General features: G+C 45.0%; 1 protein-coding gene across 4 annotated transcripts; it reads left to right on the top strand.

Moving 5' to 3' along the window:
• The first annotated feature begins 45 nt into the window (after positions 1–45).
• Kars1 (lysyl-tRNA synthetase 1) lies at positions 46–19101 on the top strand. 4 transcript variants are annotated; one of them, NM_001006967.2, is made up of 15 exons: positions 114–202; positions 2841–3020; positions 6425–6587; positions 8759–8924; positions 9636–9729; positions 10214–10400; positions 10476–10601; positions 11958–12077; positions 13257–13419; positions 13530–13703; positions 13850–13935; positions 14764–14849; positions 15594–15720; positions 17200–17343; positions 18832–19101. In NM_001006967.2, the coding sequence occupies exons 2-15, from the start codon at positions 2875–2877 to the stop codon at positions 18928–18930; spliced, it is 1881 nt and encodes a 626-aa protein (NP_001006968.1). In that variant the 5' UTR covers positions 114–202; positions 2841–2874; the 3' UTR covers positions 18931–19101. The 4 variants fall into 4 exon arrangements, with proteins under 4 accessions (XP_063134013.1, XP_063134012.1, NP_001006968.1 ...); XM_063277942.1 differs by having other exon boundaries at positions 66–202; positions 17200–19101; NM_001399193.1 differs by lacking the exon at positions 2841–3020.
• Positions 19102–19643: the final 542 nt, after the last annotated feature.

Genomic DNA, 19643 nt, shown 5'->3' with positions numbered 1-19643 from the left:
GAGCCCAGAACTGCGCCTGCCCAGCGAGAGCCCAGCCTAGTGCCCGCCCTCTTCCCCGGAAGAGGCGGGACTTAGAGCCGTGACCTGGAAGTTCTTGTTCTACGCTAGTCACTTTTTTTTTCTGGGTCCGGCCAGTGGGCAAGATGGCCACGCTGCGGGAGGGTGAAGTCAAATTGGATGGCGAGCCGAAACTAAGCAAGAAGTAAGTGTCGTTGAAATTCTTTAAGTGTCTCTTGTCACAGTGTCTAGATGGGACGTACCTGGAGTTTTCCCGCCAAGGCGATTGTGTCAGGGGTCCCTCTGCCTTTTCCGGTGGGTGAGCACATGCTGGGACAGAGATGCCCTGGAACCTACAGCCTTCGGAATGCCCCAGAGTCAACTGCGTGGTTGGTGGGTTCCCTGGTCCTAGCTGTGGGGACGAACATGCCTTGGGAAAGCCAGTACAGAAACTGGGAATGGAGGCAAAGAAAAGCGAAACTAACTTTTCCCCACCTTCTAAGAAATGCCTTTCTATTTTAATTGAGCCACACCCCCGACTGATAGATTGGGGAAATGGTTAAACATCTTTGTTCTTCAAATAAGAACCTTTAAATTATTCTTGGCATATCCAAGGTTATTCCTCACCTTGGATGTTAAAAGGGGTTAGGTTCAGAAACTATAGTGCACTTACCCATATGTGACACTCAAAGAATCTGTGACAGGGGAGCAAATGGCCTTATTTAGCGGGATACACCAGGTTCCCTTTGCACTGCTGGGTCCAGCTTTGTAAAACACCCCAAATCCAAGAATTGGGTAGACAGATAAGATTGGCCTCCCTTTAACTGGTTGTATTTTACAAGTACATACTAGTCCAGGGTTCCCCACTTGAACCACAGAACACTAGCAATGTCTTCTTAATGCCTGGAACTACGTAGCGCCCTCCAGAGCTATAGGAAATAAGTAATTTAAGCTGTTACATACCATGGCCGCTTTAGTTAGTGCCCTAGCAATAAGTCCTCATGTTGATCCCTGAGGGGAATACCAGAGATGTTCTAGCTAAGAACTGATTTTCCCTTTTACTTTGTCTTTGCTTCTGCTTTGTGTGTTTTAGAAGAATTTTAAAGAAAGTGTTAAAGACTTAGGGGTCGCTAGCCCTCTAATTGGTTGTCCTTTGTGTGAACGATTTGATGGGTTGCTTAGAGGAGACTGATTGAGTTTATTAAATCAGTAGTTGAAATTTTGAGTCACAAGTAAAAGTGGCTCAGTTTTCAGGTAAATTAGGGAAGCCTTACTGCTGCTTTTAAGTCACTTTTCTTAAATAATACTATTCACTTTTTTTTTTTTAAAGCAACCTTCACCTGCTAAAACACCATGGTGGCACTATACAAACTTTGTCTAATCTCCGTAGTAATCTTGCCAGAGAAATGCTAATGTCCACTTTTAAAAGTCACAAACAATGGCCCTGGGTGTTGGTTTTTATGGGAAAAAAATGGGTGTTCCCAGGAATTGCCAGTGTGGCTTAGTGACTGCTTCCATGCACAAGGCTCTCGATTTCCAGCGCTCTACATTAGAAGTTTATGTTCCTGATGTGTCTTCTAGCACTGCTCTAAAGCACTGAAACAGAAATCTAAAGGGAAGTCTATACCAAGTCTGTGATCCTCGGTTTATTTAAATCAGGTGGTGTGGGGTTTTGTTTTGTTTGTTTTGTTTTTACAAGACAGGATTTCTCTGTATAGCCTTGGCTGTCCTAGAACTCACCCTGGAGATCCAGGCTGGCCTTAAACTGAGAGGTCTAGATCTACTCGCCTTTGCCTCCCGAGTGTGTGCGCTGCCCCCAGTTGGCTTTAAAATAAACCAGTTTTGGGGCTGGAGAGATGGCTCAGTGGTTAAGAGCACTGACTGCTCTTCCAGAGGTCCTGAGTTCAAATCCCGGCAACCACATGGTGGCTCACAACCATCTGTAATGGGATCTGATGCTCTCTTCTGGTGTGTCTGAAGACAGCTACAGTGTACTTATATATAATAAATATAAATAAATAAATAAATATATAAATGTACTTATATGTAGTAAATAAACAAGTTTTTATGTACATTCCCAGACAAAATAATTTTTCTGTGCATGTGAATAATATTTCCCTTTTTCTTAATTATTCTTAGAATTTCTTGAAGTTTTTCCACTTTATTCCCGAAAGTCCCCAAAGTTAAAAACTAATGGGCTATCTGCTCAAATCACTCATTCTCAGACGAAAGATTCCTCCTCAAAGTACTTGAGCACAGTAGAGTGTGATCCCGGTAGGTCTAAGGCCATAGTGTTTATGACATGTGAACATAATGTCATCTGAGGGCCTGTCCCCTCCTCCATGATGGCCCTTTCTGTGACTCAGAGAGTCTTTCCTGTAGCCGGCTTCTGTGTGCTGTGTTTGTCCATTTCCTGGGATGGGGTTTTGCTGTGTTCCTCAGGCTGTTCTCAAACTCCTAGGCTCAAATGATCCTCCCCAAGCTCCGGAATAGCTGGGACTGTCTAAGATTTGCATCTGATATTTTCACTGTCATCCTGTTGCCAGGATTCCGTCTTCAGGGGAGAAACCACAATTGAGAGCCCCACACTTTGCCTTCCTTATTTTAGGAAGTTGGGAGCATTTCTGGATATTGATTGCCTTGCGTTTGAGTTTCTAATCCCAGATATGAAGCAGTTTTTCCTATACTAGGACTAAGAACATTGTAGATGTTAGTCAGGAGGGACTGAAGTTCAGAGGGACATTGCATGTTAGTACAAATCATGGCTCCCCTCCTCAGGAGTGCAGGATGAGTGGGTTTATATTATTGGTCCCCTCTGACTACACGTCTCTGTTTCCTGCTAGGTGGTGGTAATCATTAGTTCCAGGGTGTTCTGCCATGTTGATGCAAGCTGCTGTCAGGCTTGTTAGGGGGTCCCTGCGCCAAACCTCATGGGCAGAATGGGGTCAGAGGGAACTTCGACTGGGCCAACTTGCTCCTTTCACAACGCTCCGCAAGGACAAGCCACTTTCTGATAGAAGAAGGTTGGTGCCCATTCTTTATTGCTCTGGGAGCAGGATCTTTCCTTTGGTGTCTTGTTAGCTGACTAAGTCTTTGGACATGTTAAGGAAACAGCTCTATTGCCCAAAGCCAAGACTCCCTCCTTACTTTGTGCGTTCAGAGTCCTCTCTATGGTCTCTTCTCTGTGTGTTTTCTCTCTCTCTCTCTCTCTCTCTCTCTCTCTCTCTCTCTCTCTCTCTCTCCTTTCTCTCTCTCTTCCCCTTTTGACTAATTTTGAGACAGGATCTTGCTATATAGACCAGGCTGTCCTCAGACTCACTATGTAATGAAGGCTGAGACAGATCTTGCTGTATAGACCAGGCTGTCCTCAAGCCCAGTGTAATGAAGGCTGGCCCTCATCTAAAGGTCTGTCTGCTTTAGCTTGCTTTCCACTCTAGGATTACAGACATGTGCTACACCGCCTTGCCTGAAATAAGGAATTTCTAATGCTAGTTATTTTCCCCTTTTTTGTCTTTCTGGGTTTTGTTTATCAACTTTGTCCTAGTTTTGGTGCTGCCTTTAGGGTTTTGTTTGTGGGTTTTTTTTTTTTTTTTTTTTTTTTTTTGACTGTCCTTACAATCTACAAGAGCAAATCCTGAATAAAGCAGAAAAGAGATTTATCTTAATATGGGGATGGGGGTGGGAGAGGACCAGATAGCCTTAAAAGCTAGCTCACTGAATTACAGAATGATAGATCTAGCAGACTGTTAGAAAGATGAGTGCAAGACACATTGTATTTAGAAAGACTTGTCTTTTGTGAACCTTTCACAATTAATTTGTACTTAAAAGATAATCAAGTTCTTTTCTTTAAGTTTCACTAAATTCATATTGAAAACAAAGAAAGGGCAGTGAACAATAGTAACTGGTACATGTCTGTAATCCCAGACCTCTGGGAAGCCGAGGGGAGAGGGTTACAAGTTCAGGGGCAAACTGAACAATTTAGCAGTCCCATTTCAAAAGAAAGAGGAGCTTGGGAGTAATTGTGTTAGACCTCTTGTTTAGCACACTTGGACCTCTGGGTTTGACCTCTAACAGTTCAAAACAAACAAAAGAATGTGAAAGGTATGTTCTAAAGCCAGATAATAAACAACCATGACTTAGAATCTTTTGCCATGTTCACTATTGAAGACTTATCCATTATAAAGAATGATCCAGGAGGGAGAGAGGAGAGAGGCCATGGCAGATGCCTTTTTTTGCAGACAATTGCATGAAAGACAGAATTCCTTGAATATGTGCTGTAGAGAAGTCAGCAATCTTTTCTTAGCCTTTTTTGAGGTCAATGTGACAACCAGATGAATTGAGAATTCTCTTCTGGACTCCTGCATATGTGGCTGACATCTGCAATCAATTTCTTCTTCTTTTTCTATGAACCTCTGTGATGAAGTAATGTCTGCCAGCTTATTTTCCCTGCCACTCATCTTGACCAGTACACATCTACCCTGTGGTCATGTACTGCACATAGTAGGTGTTCAACAAATGGGTGACTGCAACATTCAGCAACACAGCCTGAGAATCTGGCTTCACCTTAAATGGAACTTCACCAGATATGTAGAAATGAGACTCCGAAATCCTGTGAGCTTTGGGCTGCGGAAGATTAATTGCATGTCACATATATTTTATGACACAAAAATTTAAGTTAGTTTTGGGGAATTCTGTATGAAGATATTGATCTAATTATTTCCTTCAGGTCATTATCATGCTTATTTATCATAGAGATTAAAATATGACTACATGTTTAAAAAAAAAAAAAAAAAAAGAATGATCCAGGGGTTGGGGATTTAGCTCAGTGGTAGAGTGCTTGCCTAGCAAGCGCAAGGCCCTGGGTTCAGTCCCCAGCTCCGAAAAAAAGAATGATGCATCTATAAATTCTCTTTGAATAATGAAGACATTCTTGTCTAAATCAGTTTATTTTTCCTGGATTCAGATAGCAAGTTCAGGTCAAGGGTCACAGAGTTGCCCCCATTGTTTTGAGTCTCAGGTAAGATGTATGAAGTTTGGATGACGAGAAACTTAATTAGAAATGGGTCCAGATTTGTCTGGGTTTGTCCTGGAGGCAGAATGTGAAGAGTTAAGTAGTGAGAGACCTAGAACCCACTTTTGAGGCCTAACTATACTCTGGGACTCGATCATTTCTTATTAACGTGTCAGTCCTCACTACTGGTGAGAGGGTATCTTATTTTCTTTTTCTAGATGATGATAAGTCATTTGCTCAATGCCATTCAAGTGGCTCGTGTTTTATTTTAGCGCTAGGCAGTTTGACTACAAACATAGCATGCTGTTGCCTGAATTGTGCTGATTCATATACTATTCCGTTCTGGTTAAAGTCAGAACAGTTTTGTTCTAGGCTGGGGCTCAGGCTGGCCTCAGATTCACTGTGGAGCTGTAGGTGACCTTAATTAAACCTGTGGTCTCCTGCCTGCACCTCCCAAGTACTGGGTTTACAGATGTGCAGCATCACATCTGCAGTGCTAGAGATTAAACCCCAGGCTTCGTGCACTCTGGGCAAGCTTGCTTGCTTGCTTGCTTTCTTTCTTTCTTTCTTTCTTTCTTTCTTTCTTTCTTTCTTCCTTTCTTTCTTTTTTTTTAACATTTATTTATTTAGTATGTATACATCATACAGCTCTCTGCCTGTATATATACAACTACAGGCAGAAGAGGGCACCAGTCCTGATTATAGATGGTCGTGAGCCACCGTGTGATTGCTGGGAATTGAACTCAGGACTTCTGGAAGAGCAGACAGTGCTCTTACTTAACCTCTGAGCCATCTCTCCAGCCCCTGGGCAAGCTTTCTACTGACTGAGCCACACCTCCAACCCACACATCAGTCTTTGACAGTTCTGAAATATCTCTTGAAGGGATCGTGTCTTCAAGCTCTGCAGACCAGCTCTCCACAGTCTAACTCACTTCTCTAGGAGACCCAGGAAACTGACAGAGCCAGAGGTGTTACTTTACTACACCGTTAGGTAGTACTGTAGGGACGTCTTCTAGGGATACCAAACTACCAGGATGCAGTTTCTAGTGTCGGGAAGCTTAAAAGTTTATCCTGCAGATTTTCTGGGAAATCTCTATTCCAGTACTTGCATAAACTGGTAAATGTGGGCTTCTTCACCTTTAAGGATCTTGATTCCAGTTGGTTTCTGATGCCAAGTGGACACTGGGAATGACCTGTTGTCGCATCTTTGTTCAAAGCTTAGGTTTTCTTTTCGTCTTATCCCCATAAATAGCTTAGTGACTAACAGGTTAGAACTGGGGAGTAACATCACTTAGGGCATGGCGCAGCAGGAACATTGTCTGCAGGCTGCTCACACGTTTGGAAAGTGGCAGTGGAGCTTCTGACAGAGGGCTCTTTGGGCAGCTGTCACACTGGGTGCTGTCATCTTCTCAACAGTGAGCTGAAGAGGCGTCTGAAAGCTGAGAAGAAGCTGGCAGAGAAAGAGGCCAAGCAGAAAGAGCTCAGTGAAAAGCAGCTAAACCAGACGACTGCTGCTGCTGCCACCAACCATACTGCTGACAATGGTGTGGGTGCTGAAGAGGAGACCCTGGACCCAAACGTGAGTTTCCCTGGGCCACCAGGATGGCTGGACACAGGAGAACTTCTGAGAGGCTTGTGGCAGACAGCAGGAGAAACCAAGTGACTAACAAGATAAATAAGAACTTGAACCAGCAAGAGAATTGGGAGGGCAGTGTCTGCCTTTTGTTTGCTAAAGGCATAGGCCCTGAGTTTTTAATATCAAGTCCAAGGAGGCAATTTCAAGACTCCAGTCATCCTGAGTAACTACTTCCGGGGGAGTAGCTGAGCCTGTAGCAATGACAGCGGGGTGGCTTCCATCAAGATAGACAAGAGCTTCTATTAGTTGGCAAAATACATTCCTCATGCCAAATCTACCTCTCCTCTCCTATTTCCTGGTTTTGTACATAAACACAGCCATGGCCATTTGTATCACTCCGAGGCTAATTTTCCACTATGCAGAGTAGAATTGGGAAGTTGCATCGAGATAAAGGTTACAAGTGGCTGGTTAAGAGTATATCCTGCTATTCCAGAGGATACCCACATCAGGTTGCTAATAACCACCTGTTACTCCAACTTCCCCTCCTGCATGTACACACACCTCCACACAGACACACATACATGCATACATACAACATTCATATGATTAAAAGTAAATCTTCTAAAAGAAAAAAAATTGCCAATCTGTCTTAGTTAGGGTTTTACTGCTCTAAACAGACACCATGACCAATGCAAGTCTTACAAAAGACAACATTTAATTAGGGCTGCCTTACAGGTTCAGAAGTTCATTATCATCAAGGCGGGAACACAGCAGCATCCAGGCAGGCATGGAGCAGCAGAGCTGAGAGTTCTACCTCATCTGAAGGCTGCTAGCAGAATACTGACTTCCAGGCAACTAGAGCTAGGGTTTTAAAGCCCATACCCACAAAGCCATACCTACACAGAAGGCCACACCTCCCAACAGTGCTACTCCCTGGCCTAAGCATATACAAACCATCACACAACCCCTGTGGTAAAACACTCCATATTTGCACTCTATAGGTTTGCTGAGCATGCCCAAGGGTAGAGTCTAATGTGTGGCCAGAAGAATAATTAAGAAAGTGACTTCATGGGGTTGGGGATTTAGCTCAGTGGTAGAGCGCTTGCTAGGCAAGGCCCTGGGTTCGGTCCCCAGCTCTGAAAAAAAAAAAAAGAAAGGAAAGGAAAAAAAAAAAAAAAAAGAAAGTGACTTCACCATGCAAGTGCAGTCCACCAAAGAGACTGTCTGTAACAATTAAGTTTTATTATTTTAGGCGAACCTCCATTTTTTTATTCTATTGACTCTTATATGTTAAGTTCATTTTATGAATCTACATTTTTTGATACAAATTTTATTCCCTAGTCCTATTTCAAAGATGCAGAGGTTAGTGTTGGAGTTATGCCCCCTGACAGGCTCATGTGTTCTCTTGATGTTCCTAGATAGTGCGCATGCTGCTTTGGAAGGTTGTAGAGGCTTTAGGAGGTGGAGCCTTCTGGAGGAAGTGGGTTTCTGGTGGTGGGTCTTTTGTTTTGCTTTTTTGAGACAGTTTTTCTTTTCTTTTTTCTTTTTAATAAATCAATCTTTTCTTTTTAATATTTATTTATTGTGTATACACCATACAGCTTTCTGCCTGCATGTATGCCTGCAGGCCAGAAGAGGGCATCGAAATCTCAATATGGATGGTTGTGAGCCACCATGTGGTTGCTGGGAATTGAACTCAGGACCTCTGGAAGAGCAGACAGTGCTCTTAACCTCTGAGCCATCTCTCCAGCCCGAGACAGAGTTTTTCTATGTGGCCTTGACTGTCCTAGAATTCACTCTGTAGACCAGGCTGGCCTCCAAGTTACAAAAATCCACCTGCCTCTGCTTCCCAGGCACTGGGATCAAAGGTGTGCTTTATCATTGTTGGATCTGCTGGTAGTGAGCCTTAATGGATTATGCTGTAGCCCCATTCTTCCTAACATGGGTGTCTGGCTTGCCTGATGTGCAGAGGCGAAGTTGTTCCGTAAGCCTCTGATGGCCTGAACAAGCCACTCTGCTGTCCTGCTTTCCCTGCCATAACTATATTCTCTTAAACTAGAATAATCCTGTAAGCTATTCTGTCACAGTGACAAGGAACGTAATCAGTATGATACTCTGCTGAAGAAGCCACACCTCACGGGGTTCCGCTTCTGAAGGGCTGGCTTTTTTAACAGCAATACTACAAGATCCGTAGTCAAGCTGTCCAGCAGCTGAAGGTCAGTGGGGAGGACCCGTACCCACACAAGTTCCATGTGGACATCTCACTCACTCAGTTCATCCAAGAATACAGTCACCTGCAGCCTGGGGACCACCTGACTGACATCACCTTAAAAGTAGCAGGTAGGAAGGCTCCCTGACAGTTCACTTGCCTTTCATCTCACGGGGGCAAGCTTCTATGCTAACACAAAGGAGGGCCTAGGCTGGTCTTGTGTTGTCTTCCCCCTCTTTTTTTTTTTTTTTTTTTTTTTTTTTTTTTTTTAATCCAGATCTTGCTGTATATCCTGGGCTGGCCTCCAACTTGAGATGTCCATGCTGCACTCTCTCTCCCAGCTGGTGTTGAAGCTATTTTACTGGAGACAGTGCTTTATGTCTACTCACAGATTAGAGCAGCCCTGAGGCATGGGTTGACTTTTAGATAAGGTGATGCTTCTGGGGAACAGATGTTCTTTGAGGGACTTCCTGGCTGGAAACTGCTCTGCCTCCCAAGTGCTGGGAGGAAAGAAGTGTGCTGCTGTGCCTGGCCTTTCCCTGCATGACATTTGTTAATGGGCTTGGCTTAGCCTATCTAGTCCCTGCCTGCTGATACTTTGGATTTTTATGTAAAGATTCAGGAAGGCCCAGAACCTGTGTTGTCACTACTACTGACTACTGCCATCATCCAGGAATCCACTGACCATCTTTAAGAGAGGACTTCCTGTACAGCCGTGAAATCACTGCAGTGAAGAAGAGGACAGACTGCAGACCTCGGGCCACACTCAGACCATTGTGATCAGTGCTGCACAGAGAGCTCAGAAGGCTTCTCTTTCAGTACGCCCCGTGTTTTCTTCCTAGGTCGCATCCACGCCAAGAGAGCCTCTGGGGGAAAGCTCATCTTCTATGACCTTCGAGGAGAGGGGGTCAAGTTACAAGTCATGGCCAACTCCAGGTACATTGAAGCAGACAGCTGAAGATCTTGTGTTGCTGGGTGGTGGTGGCGGCATACGCCTTTAATCCCAGCACTCGGGGCAGATGCAGGTGGATCCTTTGGGTTTGAGGTCAGCCTGGTCTGTAGCAAGCTCTAGGACAGAGAAAACTTCTCAAAAAATCAAAAACCAAACAAACTAAAAAATTACTGTGTCACACCCCAGAGTAACAGAGGGACAGGTGAAGACACAGGCTAGTGTGGTCCTATTCTCCCACTGCCATCTAGAGTTAGGGTAGGGAGGAGTGGGGCATGTGGTTGGATGCAGGTGAGTGGCGGTGAAAAGACCTAGCAATGACTTCTTACTTATAGGACAGTAAACACGGAGGGAATCCCTCCAGCAGTTGTCCCTGAAGCAGGGATTCTGAGTGAGGGTTTCCTGAGTAAGCCAGGCGTCTGTCTGTATTAATTTGTAGAACTGTACATTCTTACTTTTCCTTTCACTCAGGAATTATAAATCAGAGGAAGAATTCGTTCACATCAATAACAAACTGCGCAGGGGAGACATAATCGGAGTCGAGGGCAATCCCGGAAAAACCAAGAAGGGTGAGCTGAGCATCGTCCCCCGGGAGATGACACTCCTGTCCCCCTGCTTGCACATGCTGCCTCATCTTCACTTCGGCCTCAAGGACAAGGTGAGCTCTCACACGAGTGCCTTCTGTATAGCTGGCTCAGGAGACGCTGGTTTCTAACCTCTGCTTTTGGTTTAGGAAACAAGGTATCGTCAGAGATACTTGGACTTGATACTGAACGACTTTGTGAGGCAGAAGTTTATCATCCGCTCTAAGATCATCACATATATAAGAAGTTTCTTGGACGAGCTGGGATTCCTAGAGGTGACCAAGGGGGAAGGGTTTTTTACCTGAGATGGTACCTGCCTTGTGGTGCTTGTCTCTCGCTATCCCATCCTGCCAGGGTCCTTCATGCCTAAGTAGAAAAGCGCCTGCCAAGTGTCTCTTCTGCCTTGTTCATTAGGCAGGCTTTCAAAATAATGCACCATCCCCGTGCTGATGATTTTGGCGATTTTCAGTAGTTTTTTTTTTTTTTTTTTTTTTTTTTTTTTTTTTTTTTTTTCTCGGAGCTGGGGACCGAACCCAGGGCCTTGTGCTTCCTAGGCCATTTTCAGTAGTTTTGAAGGGTCTGTAGCATTAAGAATATCTTAGCAGCCAGGCGGCATGATACCCCCTTAGTTCAAACTTAGGAGACATGGGCAGGCAGATATATGCACACCAAATACACTAATTATACATATGTATTCTCACTGCGTGTGCATACGTAAATGTTTTAGAGGAGTTTTATTTTTGGTTTAAATACAAATTGTAGTCATGTTATATATACTCTAATAAACCTGCCTCTTCTTTTTTTTTTTCAGACTCCATTCCAATCTATTTTTGCTGTGTGTGTTGGTTGTGTCTATGTGCACATGCAAAGGATAGGGAAGATGTCCAATGTTCCTATAACTCTTAGCCTATTTTTTTTTAAACTACATGTGTGTATCTGTACATGTAAGTGCCAGTGCCTTTTGAGGCCAGAGAACTTGGGTCCTCTGTGCTTTTAGCAGCTGGGCGTCTCTCCAGCCCTCCGATGCATCTTAAAGGACGTAGGTGGTAAATACTGTAAGTGCCTTAGCTGCTGTGAAGAGACGCTATGACCAAGACAACTCTTATAAGAGAAAGTATTCAGAGGGTTGGTCCAGTATCATCATGGCAGGAAGTGTGCCAGCAGGCAGGCAGGCAGGCCTGGGCCAAGGGCTTATATCCTGGTCCACAGGTTGCAGGCAGAAAGATCGAGAAAGAGGAAAAATACAGTCAGACAGACCCTGGGCCTGCCATAGGCTTTGTTACCTCAAAACCATCCCCAGTGACACATCTATTCCAAAAAGGCTGTACCTCCTCTTAATCCTTCCAAGCAGTCTCACCAACTGAGACCAAACCTTAAACCTATGGGGCCATTCACATTCAAACCACCACAGTCTGTTAAACCTAAGAGCTGCAGCACTCGGCTATAGTTCCTTTTACAGCTTGACAGCATTTACAGCGCTGGTTGTTATTAGGAATGGAGACGTGGTTCTAAAAAGTCCGACCATCTGTTTGTCTAACTTGTATGATAAGCTGGCACTGTGTCACATGCAGAGAATGAACTGCCTCAAGGCCTCTAGTTATCTAAGAGCTGTGTCTTTCTGTCTGCTTTAGATCGAGACTCCCATGATGAACATCATCCCCGGGGGAGCTGTGGCCAAGCCTTTCATCACCTACCACAACGAGCTGGACATGAACCTGTACATGAGAATTGCTCCAGAGCTCTACCACAAGGTAGTCCACACCATACCCCATTTCCTTTGAGTAGCAGGAGACTAGACTAGTAAGTACAGTCTGACGTAAGGAGAGAACGGCCAGGAGAATGTTGTAATTCTGTAGTGATTGTGGGTTGTGATTTCCTTGTAAGCAGTTGAGAATTGAAGGCATCCAAGTGTACACACACCCTGTTCGAGCTCCAAAGCCTTAACTTTGGTCTTCCGCAGATTAGATCGCATTTTTGTCTTTCTTGCTTTCTTTCTCTCTTTCTCTTTCTTTTTTCTTCCTTTCTTCCTTCCTTCCTGTCTTTCTTACTTACTTACTTTCTTTCTCAAAAACTCTACAACTGGCATGGTGGCAAACACCTTTAACGCCAGCACTTGGGAGGCAGAGGCAAGCAGATCCTAAACTCTTGTCTGTACAATGAATTCTAGGTCAGCCAAGGCTACACAGTGAGACCCTGTCTCAAAAGAAAAAAAAAAATCTACCACTGAACAGCATCCCAGTCCTTCTGAGTTTAGTCTTTCATAAAAGAAATTTCGCTGGTCTTAACTTCTTTCTAGAAAATAAAAATAAATCTCTTCAGATTATCAGTATAAATACCAAAGACTGTCGTCCAAGATTCTTAGTTGCAGATATATGGCAAGTTAAAGCAAGACCGAAATTAATTCAGCTCTGTAAGGGAGCACAGAGCCACAATAACCTTGAAGGCCGGGGACTCGTGGGAGCCTGGAAATGGTGCTGGCTTGTATCACACTGTGCCTACTGGGCACCATCACTGCACTAGGATCTTAGTAGTCTGTTTCAAAGATGGCTGCCTCTGGTTCCCATCGCCATAGTGAGTTCTGTGTAACACCTACACTTCCCTTTGGTAGCTTCCATGCTAATATGTCACTAGTGTGTCTGGTAGGTGGAGCTGGGTCACTTGCGTAACCTAACGCCACAAGAGGCTTTGGAAAAATTCAGACTCAACAAATAAGAAATAGCAAAGACATGGGAAGAGACTCGGGAGTCCTGTACAGCCAAATAAAAACAAAAGCACATTGCTGTCTAAAGACAGCAGGGCATTGGGCATTTTGAGTGGAGAGCAAACCCCAGCTATGACGAGCAGTTAGTTCTTAGGAGCCTGCGGGCTGTTAACACACACTGTGGCCCTGTGGGCTGTTAACACACACCGTGGCCCTGTGGTTTTTGTAGATGCTGGTGGTTGGTGGCATTGACCGGGTTTATGAAATTGGGCGCCAGTTCCGGAACGAAGGGATTGATTTGACTCACAATCCTGAGTTCACCACCTGTGAGTTCTACATGGCCTATGCAGACTATCATGACCTCATGGAAATCACAGAGAAGATGCTGTCAGGTGAGTCCCGCTGCCTTCAGCTCATACTCGACTGGGAGACGGCTGTGCTGCCCGCCCTCAGAGAACTTCCTGTTTTCAGTCCATAAGATAGATGCCGCTTTCTTTCCCAGGGATGGTGAGAAGCATCACAGGCAGTTACAAGATCACCTATCACCCAGATGGGCCAGAAGGCCAAGCCTATGAGATTGACTTCACCCCACCCTTCCGAAGAATCAGCATGGTAGAAGAGCTTGAGAAGGTTCTGGGCGTGAAGCTGCCAGAAACCAGTCTCTTTGAGACCGAAGGTAAAATACTACACTTCACCATGTGGCCTGCCTTCTTGTTCAGCTACAGATTTGTTTAGGTCAGAGCTAAAATGTCCCATGTGTTGTGTTTATAGGCATTTTGCACAGTGATATTCCCTGTCCTAACTTACACATTTCTGTCACAGAAACTCGCAAAATTCTCGATGATATTTGTGTTGCAAGGGCTGTTGAATGCCCCCCACCTCGGACCACAGCCAGGCTCCTTGATAAGGCAAGAGACCATGCTTGTGCTCACCCGGGGATCAACAGGACCCTGATCCTAGAAAGTGGGTCTCACTGGGTGGATCCTTCCCTGCAGCTTCACAGGGAACCTTACAGAGGAACAGGAGAATGAAACTTTGAATTGGGATTGGGAAATGTAGCTCTGTGGTTAAGTACTCACAAGTCAAGGCCAGGGAAGGGGTGGCTCTCAATCCCCACCCTCAGATCCCATTCCCCTAACTGGGCCACCTTGTCCAGCCACAGTGGGGAAGGATGCACCTAGCCCTGCACAGCGTTGATGTGCCACGGTGATGATACCCAGGGGGCCTCCACCCTCTCAGAGGAGAGGAGGGACAGGAGAGGAGGGACTGAGGGGGACCAGGCATGGGGGACAGTGATCAGGATGTAAAGATTAAAGAGGGAAAAAGAAGGGGCTGGAGAGATGGCTCAGAGGTTAAGAGCACCCGACTGCTCTTCCAGAGGTCCTGAGTTCAATTCCCAGCAACCACATGGTGGCTCACAACCATCTGTGAAGAGATCTGATGCCCTCTTCTGGTGTGTCTGAAGACAGCTACAGTGTACTTATATATAATAAATGAATAAATCTTTAAAAAACAAAAAAAAAAAAGAGGGAAAAAGAAGTACAGGCAAAAAGGAGCTTTGAAATGTAATATTACGCTCTTTGCCAACTGGTCGGAGTATATTATCTTACACAGTACTCCGTGCTCTGAGAAAGCTGCAGGGTGAACTCAGCAGTGTGGAGGTAAAGCCTTCCCTTGGGCTGGGCTGTCAGTGACATCAGAAGCCATGCCTAGCTCTGCTCTGTTTTCTCCTTAAGCTTGTGGGAGAGTTCCTCGAAGTGACATGCATCAGCCCTACATTCATCTGTGATCACCCACAGATCATGAGTCCTCTGGCCAAATGGTAAGACACAGTTTGTTACTGCATTAAAAAAAACACCCTGAAGTAGGGCTGGGGCTGCTGGGGCTGGACCTGTGCAGTAGAACATTTGCTTAATTCTTATTTTATGTATGTGAATATACTGTTGCTGTGTTCAGACACACCAGAAGAGGGCATCAGATCTCATTACAGATGATGTGAGCCACCATGTGGTTGCTGGGAATTGAACTCAGGTCCTCTGGAAGAGCAGTTGGTGCTCTTAACCACTGAGCCATCTCTTTGGCTTTTCAGTAGCGCTTTCATAAAACCAAACCCAGAAGAAGTTAATGGTTAAGTTAAAGCAACACTTTGTTTTGCTGTCCTGTGTTGAGTTGGTGGTGGTCTTTCTGTGGCGTGCACTGATACAATATCTAAGATGGGAATCCTGCCAGGACATCTTCGTGGGATCTCTCTGGCAATAGTCTGTTGTCAGCATGGTGATTGGGTTCCCAAGGCAACCTCAACAAGAGCAAAAGTATATGCTAGACCTTTGCCATTGCCTCCTTGACCAGAACAAGTGGGCATTCCAGAGTATGAGAACAAAGCAGAAGGGCCTGGGTTCAGGCTGTCCCACTGCCTGTCAGGAATATAGTCACGTCTCGGCTCTCCCTCACACTGGCACCACACATCGGTGCTGAAAGTTGTTGAGGCTTCAGGTTTGGACTTTTGGGTCAAGTATTGCATTATGTGAGCTCTGAATGTTCATCCTCTGTGGTCTCATGTCTCCAGGCACCGTTGCAAAGAGGGTCTAACTGAGCGCTTCGAGCTGTTTGTCATGAAGAAGGAAATATGCAATGCGTACACTGAGCTGAACGACCCCGTGCGGCAGAGACAACTGTTTGAAGAACAGGCCAAGGTGAGTGAGTGAGAATGGCCTCTTACCCCTGAGCTCACACCAGGGGTAAGCACCACCCTTAACCCTATGTTGCTGGACATTTTCCTTGGTGTTTTAACCAAAGCCAGGGAGACTCTCCAATTGTAGTGTGTGTGTGTGTGTGTGTGTGTGTGTGTCTGTGCGCGCGCGCGCGCGTGAGTGTACTGCCTGCAGGTATGTCAGTGCGCCATGTGCACACAATGCTCAGGAGGGCAGGAAAGGGTATTAGTGTGTTGGATCCCCCGGAACTGGAGTTACATACAAATGGTTGTAAGCCACCATGTGCATGCTGGCAATCAAACTTGGATCTTTTGAAAGAGCTTCTCTCCAACTCTCCAGAGTAACCTCTCATAAAGAGGCTTCGCAGGAGTTCCATTCAAAACAGCTCTTCTTTTTGTTTTTGAGAAGTCTCTTGGGTAGCCAAAGCTGCCTTGAATCCCTGACCCTCTTGTCCTTGCCTCTAAGGGCTGGGATTACAGAGCTACGTACCACACTCAGCTGACACTTTGGCCTCGATCATATAATACATAAAATGAGTTTAAGATTGCCTATATTTGGACACTCATCTCAAAAATACATTTAACAAGGACATACCTTTTCTTAAACTATACCTCTCCCCCTTTTTTAGAAGGGGGCAGCTATTGTTTTGTTTCGCTTTGTTTTTTGTGTTTGTTTTGTTTTCAAGATTTTATTCATTTTATGTATATGAGTACACTGTTGCTGTCTTCAGACACACCAGAAGAGGACATGAGATCCCATTACAGATGGTTGTGAGCCGCCATTTGGTTGCTGGGATTTGAACTCAGGACCTCTGGAGGAAAAGTCAGTGCTCTTAACCACTGACCCATCTCTCCAGCCCATTGCTTTGTTTCTTGAAACAGAATCTCTCTGTGTAGTTTTGGCTACTTCTGCCACTGACGGGTGGTTTCAGGAAATAGAGAAAGATTCTTTGAGGTCCCAAATTCCCAAACAAGACAGATTTTGTCTTTTTAAAATTACTGTATATTATTTGTGTAAAATAATGAGGACTGCCTGCCTCCCTTAACCTTCGTGTTCCAAGTATTGGAACTATAGATATGTACAGTTGCATTCAACTTAAAATCTGAGTTTCATCTCTGAGGTAGACTTTGTCAGTCCTAACTTCCAGGTCTCTAGAAATCAATTTCTAGCAAGTTGATCAGATGTTGTCCTGGGCATCTTTGGTACTCCTTTTGAAAGTTTGAATGTATGTATGTGGACACTGAGATGACCTAGAACTGTGGGTTGACTTGGGGGGGGATCTCATATCAGACATTTACATTAGGGTTCATAACAGTAGCAAACAGTAGTTATGAAGAAGCAGGGAAATAACTTTGTGGTTGGGGTCACCCCACGTGAGGAGCTGTAATAAGGGCCACAGCATGAGGAAGGCTGACTAGAAGGCCTAGATCCTTTTGATCATGTGACTCTTAATTATTCCAGGCCAAGGCTGCTGGTGACGATGAGGCCATGTTCATAGATGAGAACTTCTGTACTGCCCTGGAGTACGGGCTGCCCCCAACAGCTGGCTGGGGCATGGGTATCGACCGAGTCACCATGTTTCTCACAGACTCCAACAATATCAAGGTACGTGCAGACCTCCCAGTGCATGCTTCCCCAGAACTCCACTGTACTGGAGATGACAGAGCACAGGGCCTGGAGAAGAAAGGAGAGGCTCAAGGAGTCCCTTCCACTACAGGAGAAGACTAAAGAGCATGGGACCTTACAGGACTTTAATCTTCCTGCTTGAGACAGGAGGGAAACTAATAGTTTGCTTTTCCTCAATATCCAGGGAAATGCTAAGCCCTCTCTACATATATTGCCTTAAATCAGTCAGTTCTATGAGGAGTGAAGATTGCTTTTGCTGGTGTTAATACTTTTTGAGACAGGATCTCATGTAGCCTGGGCTCTCTTGGAACTCCATCTGTAGTTTATAATGAGCTTGACATTCCTGATATTCTGGCCTCTACCTCCAGAACACTGAGATTGTATTGGTGCATGCCTGTGCGGAAGCTCGCTTTTGGATCGCTTTGCTTTGGTGTGGTTTGGTTTGTGGGGTTTTGTTTGTTTGTTTGTTCGTTTGTTTGTTTTGTTTTGTTTTTCTTTTGGTTCTGGTTTTGGTCTTTTGGTTTTTTTTATTCCACATAGGGTTTCTCTTCATAGCCCTGGATGTCCTGGAACTCACACTGTAGACCAGGCTGGCTTTGAACTCAGAGATCCCCCTGCTTCTGCCCTTTTTTTTTTTTTTTTTTTTAAAGATTTTATTTTATTGTACACTGTTGCTGTCTTCAGACACACCAGAAGAGGGCATCAGACCCCATTACAGGTGATTGTGAGTCACCATGTGGTTGCTGGGAATTGAACTCAGGACCTCTGGAAGAGCAGCCAGTACTCTTATCTGCTGAGCCATCTCTCCAGCTGCCTGCTTCTGCCTTCTGAGTGCTGGGATTAAAGGCATATGCCACCACCACCCAGCTGATGTTCACTCATAAAACAAAATAATACGTTTTTAAAAATTAAACATATGGCTCATTTACACCACAAGCATCCCATGTGCCTGCAGAGGCCAGAAGAGATTGTCAGATCCCCTGAAGCAAGTTACATGAGGCTGTGCTGGGAACCACATCTTGGTCCTCTGCAAGAACAAGTGCTCTTAATTGCTGAGCCATCTCTCTAGCCCTGGAACCTTAGTTTTGCTAGAACCTGTTGATTCATTTTTTTGACGTGGGACCCTAGCAGGTTCTATGCCCTTGGCTGGGTGTGTATTTCTAGATTTTGTAACAGCAGAGGCAGCAGCAAAAGTAGGATTGCAAGGGGGTGGGGTGCGATATGGGATGGGATGGGATTCATAGTGTCTTTTTTTTTTAAAAGCCAGAGTTTTACCACATAGTTCTGGTCCGGTTGTTCTGGAACTTAACCATATGTAGACCAGGCTGGCCTTGAAATCAAGTCAGAGTGGTCTGTCCCCCACCCACCACCCACCCCCACCTCCTAAGGGCTGTGATTAAATAAGTTCCACTGTGCCTGGCGCATGGTGCTTCGCTTTAAAGGAACCTTTGCTCTTCTCTTCTCCAGGAAGTACTTCTCTTTCCTGCCATGAAGCCTGAAGACAAGAAGGAAACTGCAACAGCCACCGAGACCCCAGAAAGCACAGAGGCCAGCCCCTCTGTCTAGAAGACTATGCAACTATGGCCTTTGCGCTTGAGCAGCAGATCTGGTCTGAGGGAGGGAGGGGTTCCTGTGTGGTGCCCGCCCACTGGACACTGCAGTCCAACCACCACAAGAGAGAAGAATTAAAGAATTTCTTTTTATTCCTTGTTACCAAATAAACCATTTCTCTCTTTACCTGTGCAATGTTATTTCCCCCTCCCAGACTGCTGATCTAATGAATGTTTAAACTCTTGTTTTTTTAAGATTTATTTTTATTATTAATTATGTATGTGTGCATTAGAGTGCAGGTGCCCTCTGAGGCCAGAGATGTTGGGTCCCTTAGAGCCGGAGTTACAGACATTTGTAAGCTACCCAACATAGATGCTGAGAAACAAAGTCAGCCCTACGAGAATAGGGTGTGCTCTTAACTCCTAAGCCAACTTTCCAGTCCCATCCGTGGTCATAATCTTTAACAGATGTATATTAACGTCTGTTCAGTACGAGGTATTGTTCTGAAATACTGGAAATACCAGGGAGCAAAAATCAAATCACTACTTCCATAGAAACATTTTCTTTCAGGCTTATTGGGGAGTTGAGGGAGAAGCAGATCAAGTGCATGTTCCTTTTTGGTGGCAGCACACTCATGCACAAGGCAGGGTAAGAGGGCTGCAGTAGACACACAGTAGACAAGAGACATGGCTCAGTGCTGTGAGTGACTACGGCTCTTATAGAGGACT

The sequence above is a fragment of the Rattus norvegicus genome, chromosome 19 (assembly GCF_036323735.1).
Source record: "Rattus norvegicus strain BN/NHsdMcwi chromosome 19, GRCr8, whole genome shotgun sequence".
NCBI classification, from domain to species: Eukaryota; Metazoa; Chordata; class Mammalia; order Rodentia; family Muridae; genus Rattus; species Rattus norvegicus.
The sequence above is the reverse complement of the archived record's forward strand: the minus strand, read 5'-3'. Positions and strand labels throughout refer to the sequence as shown.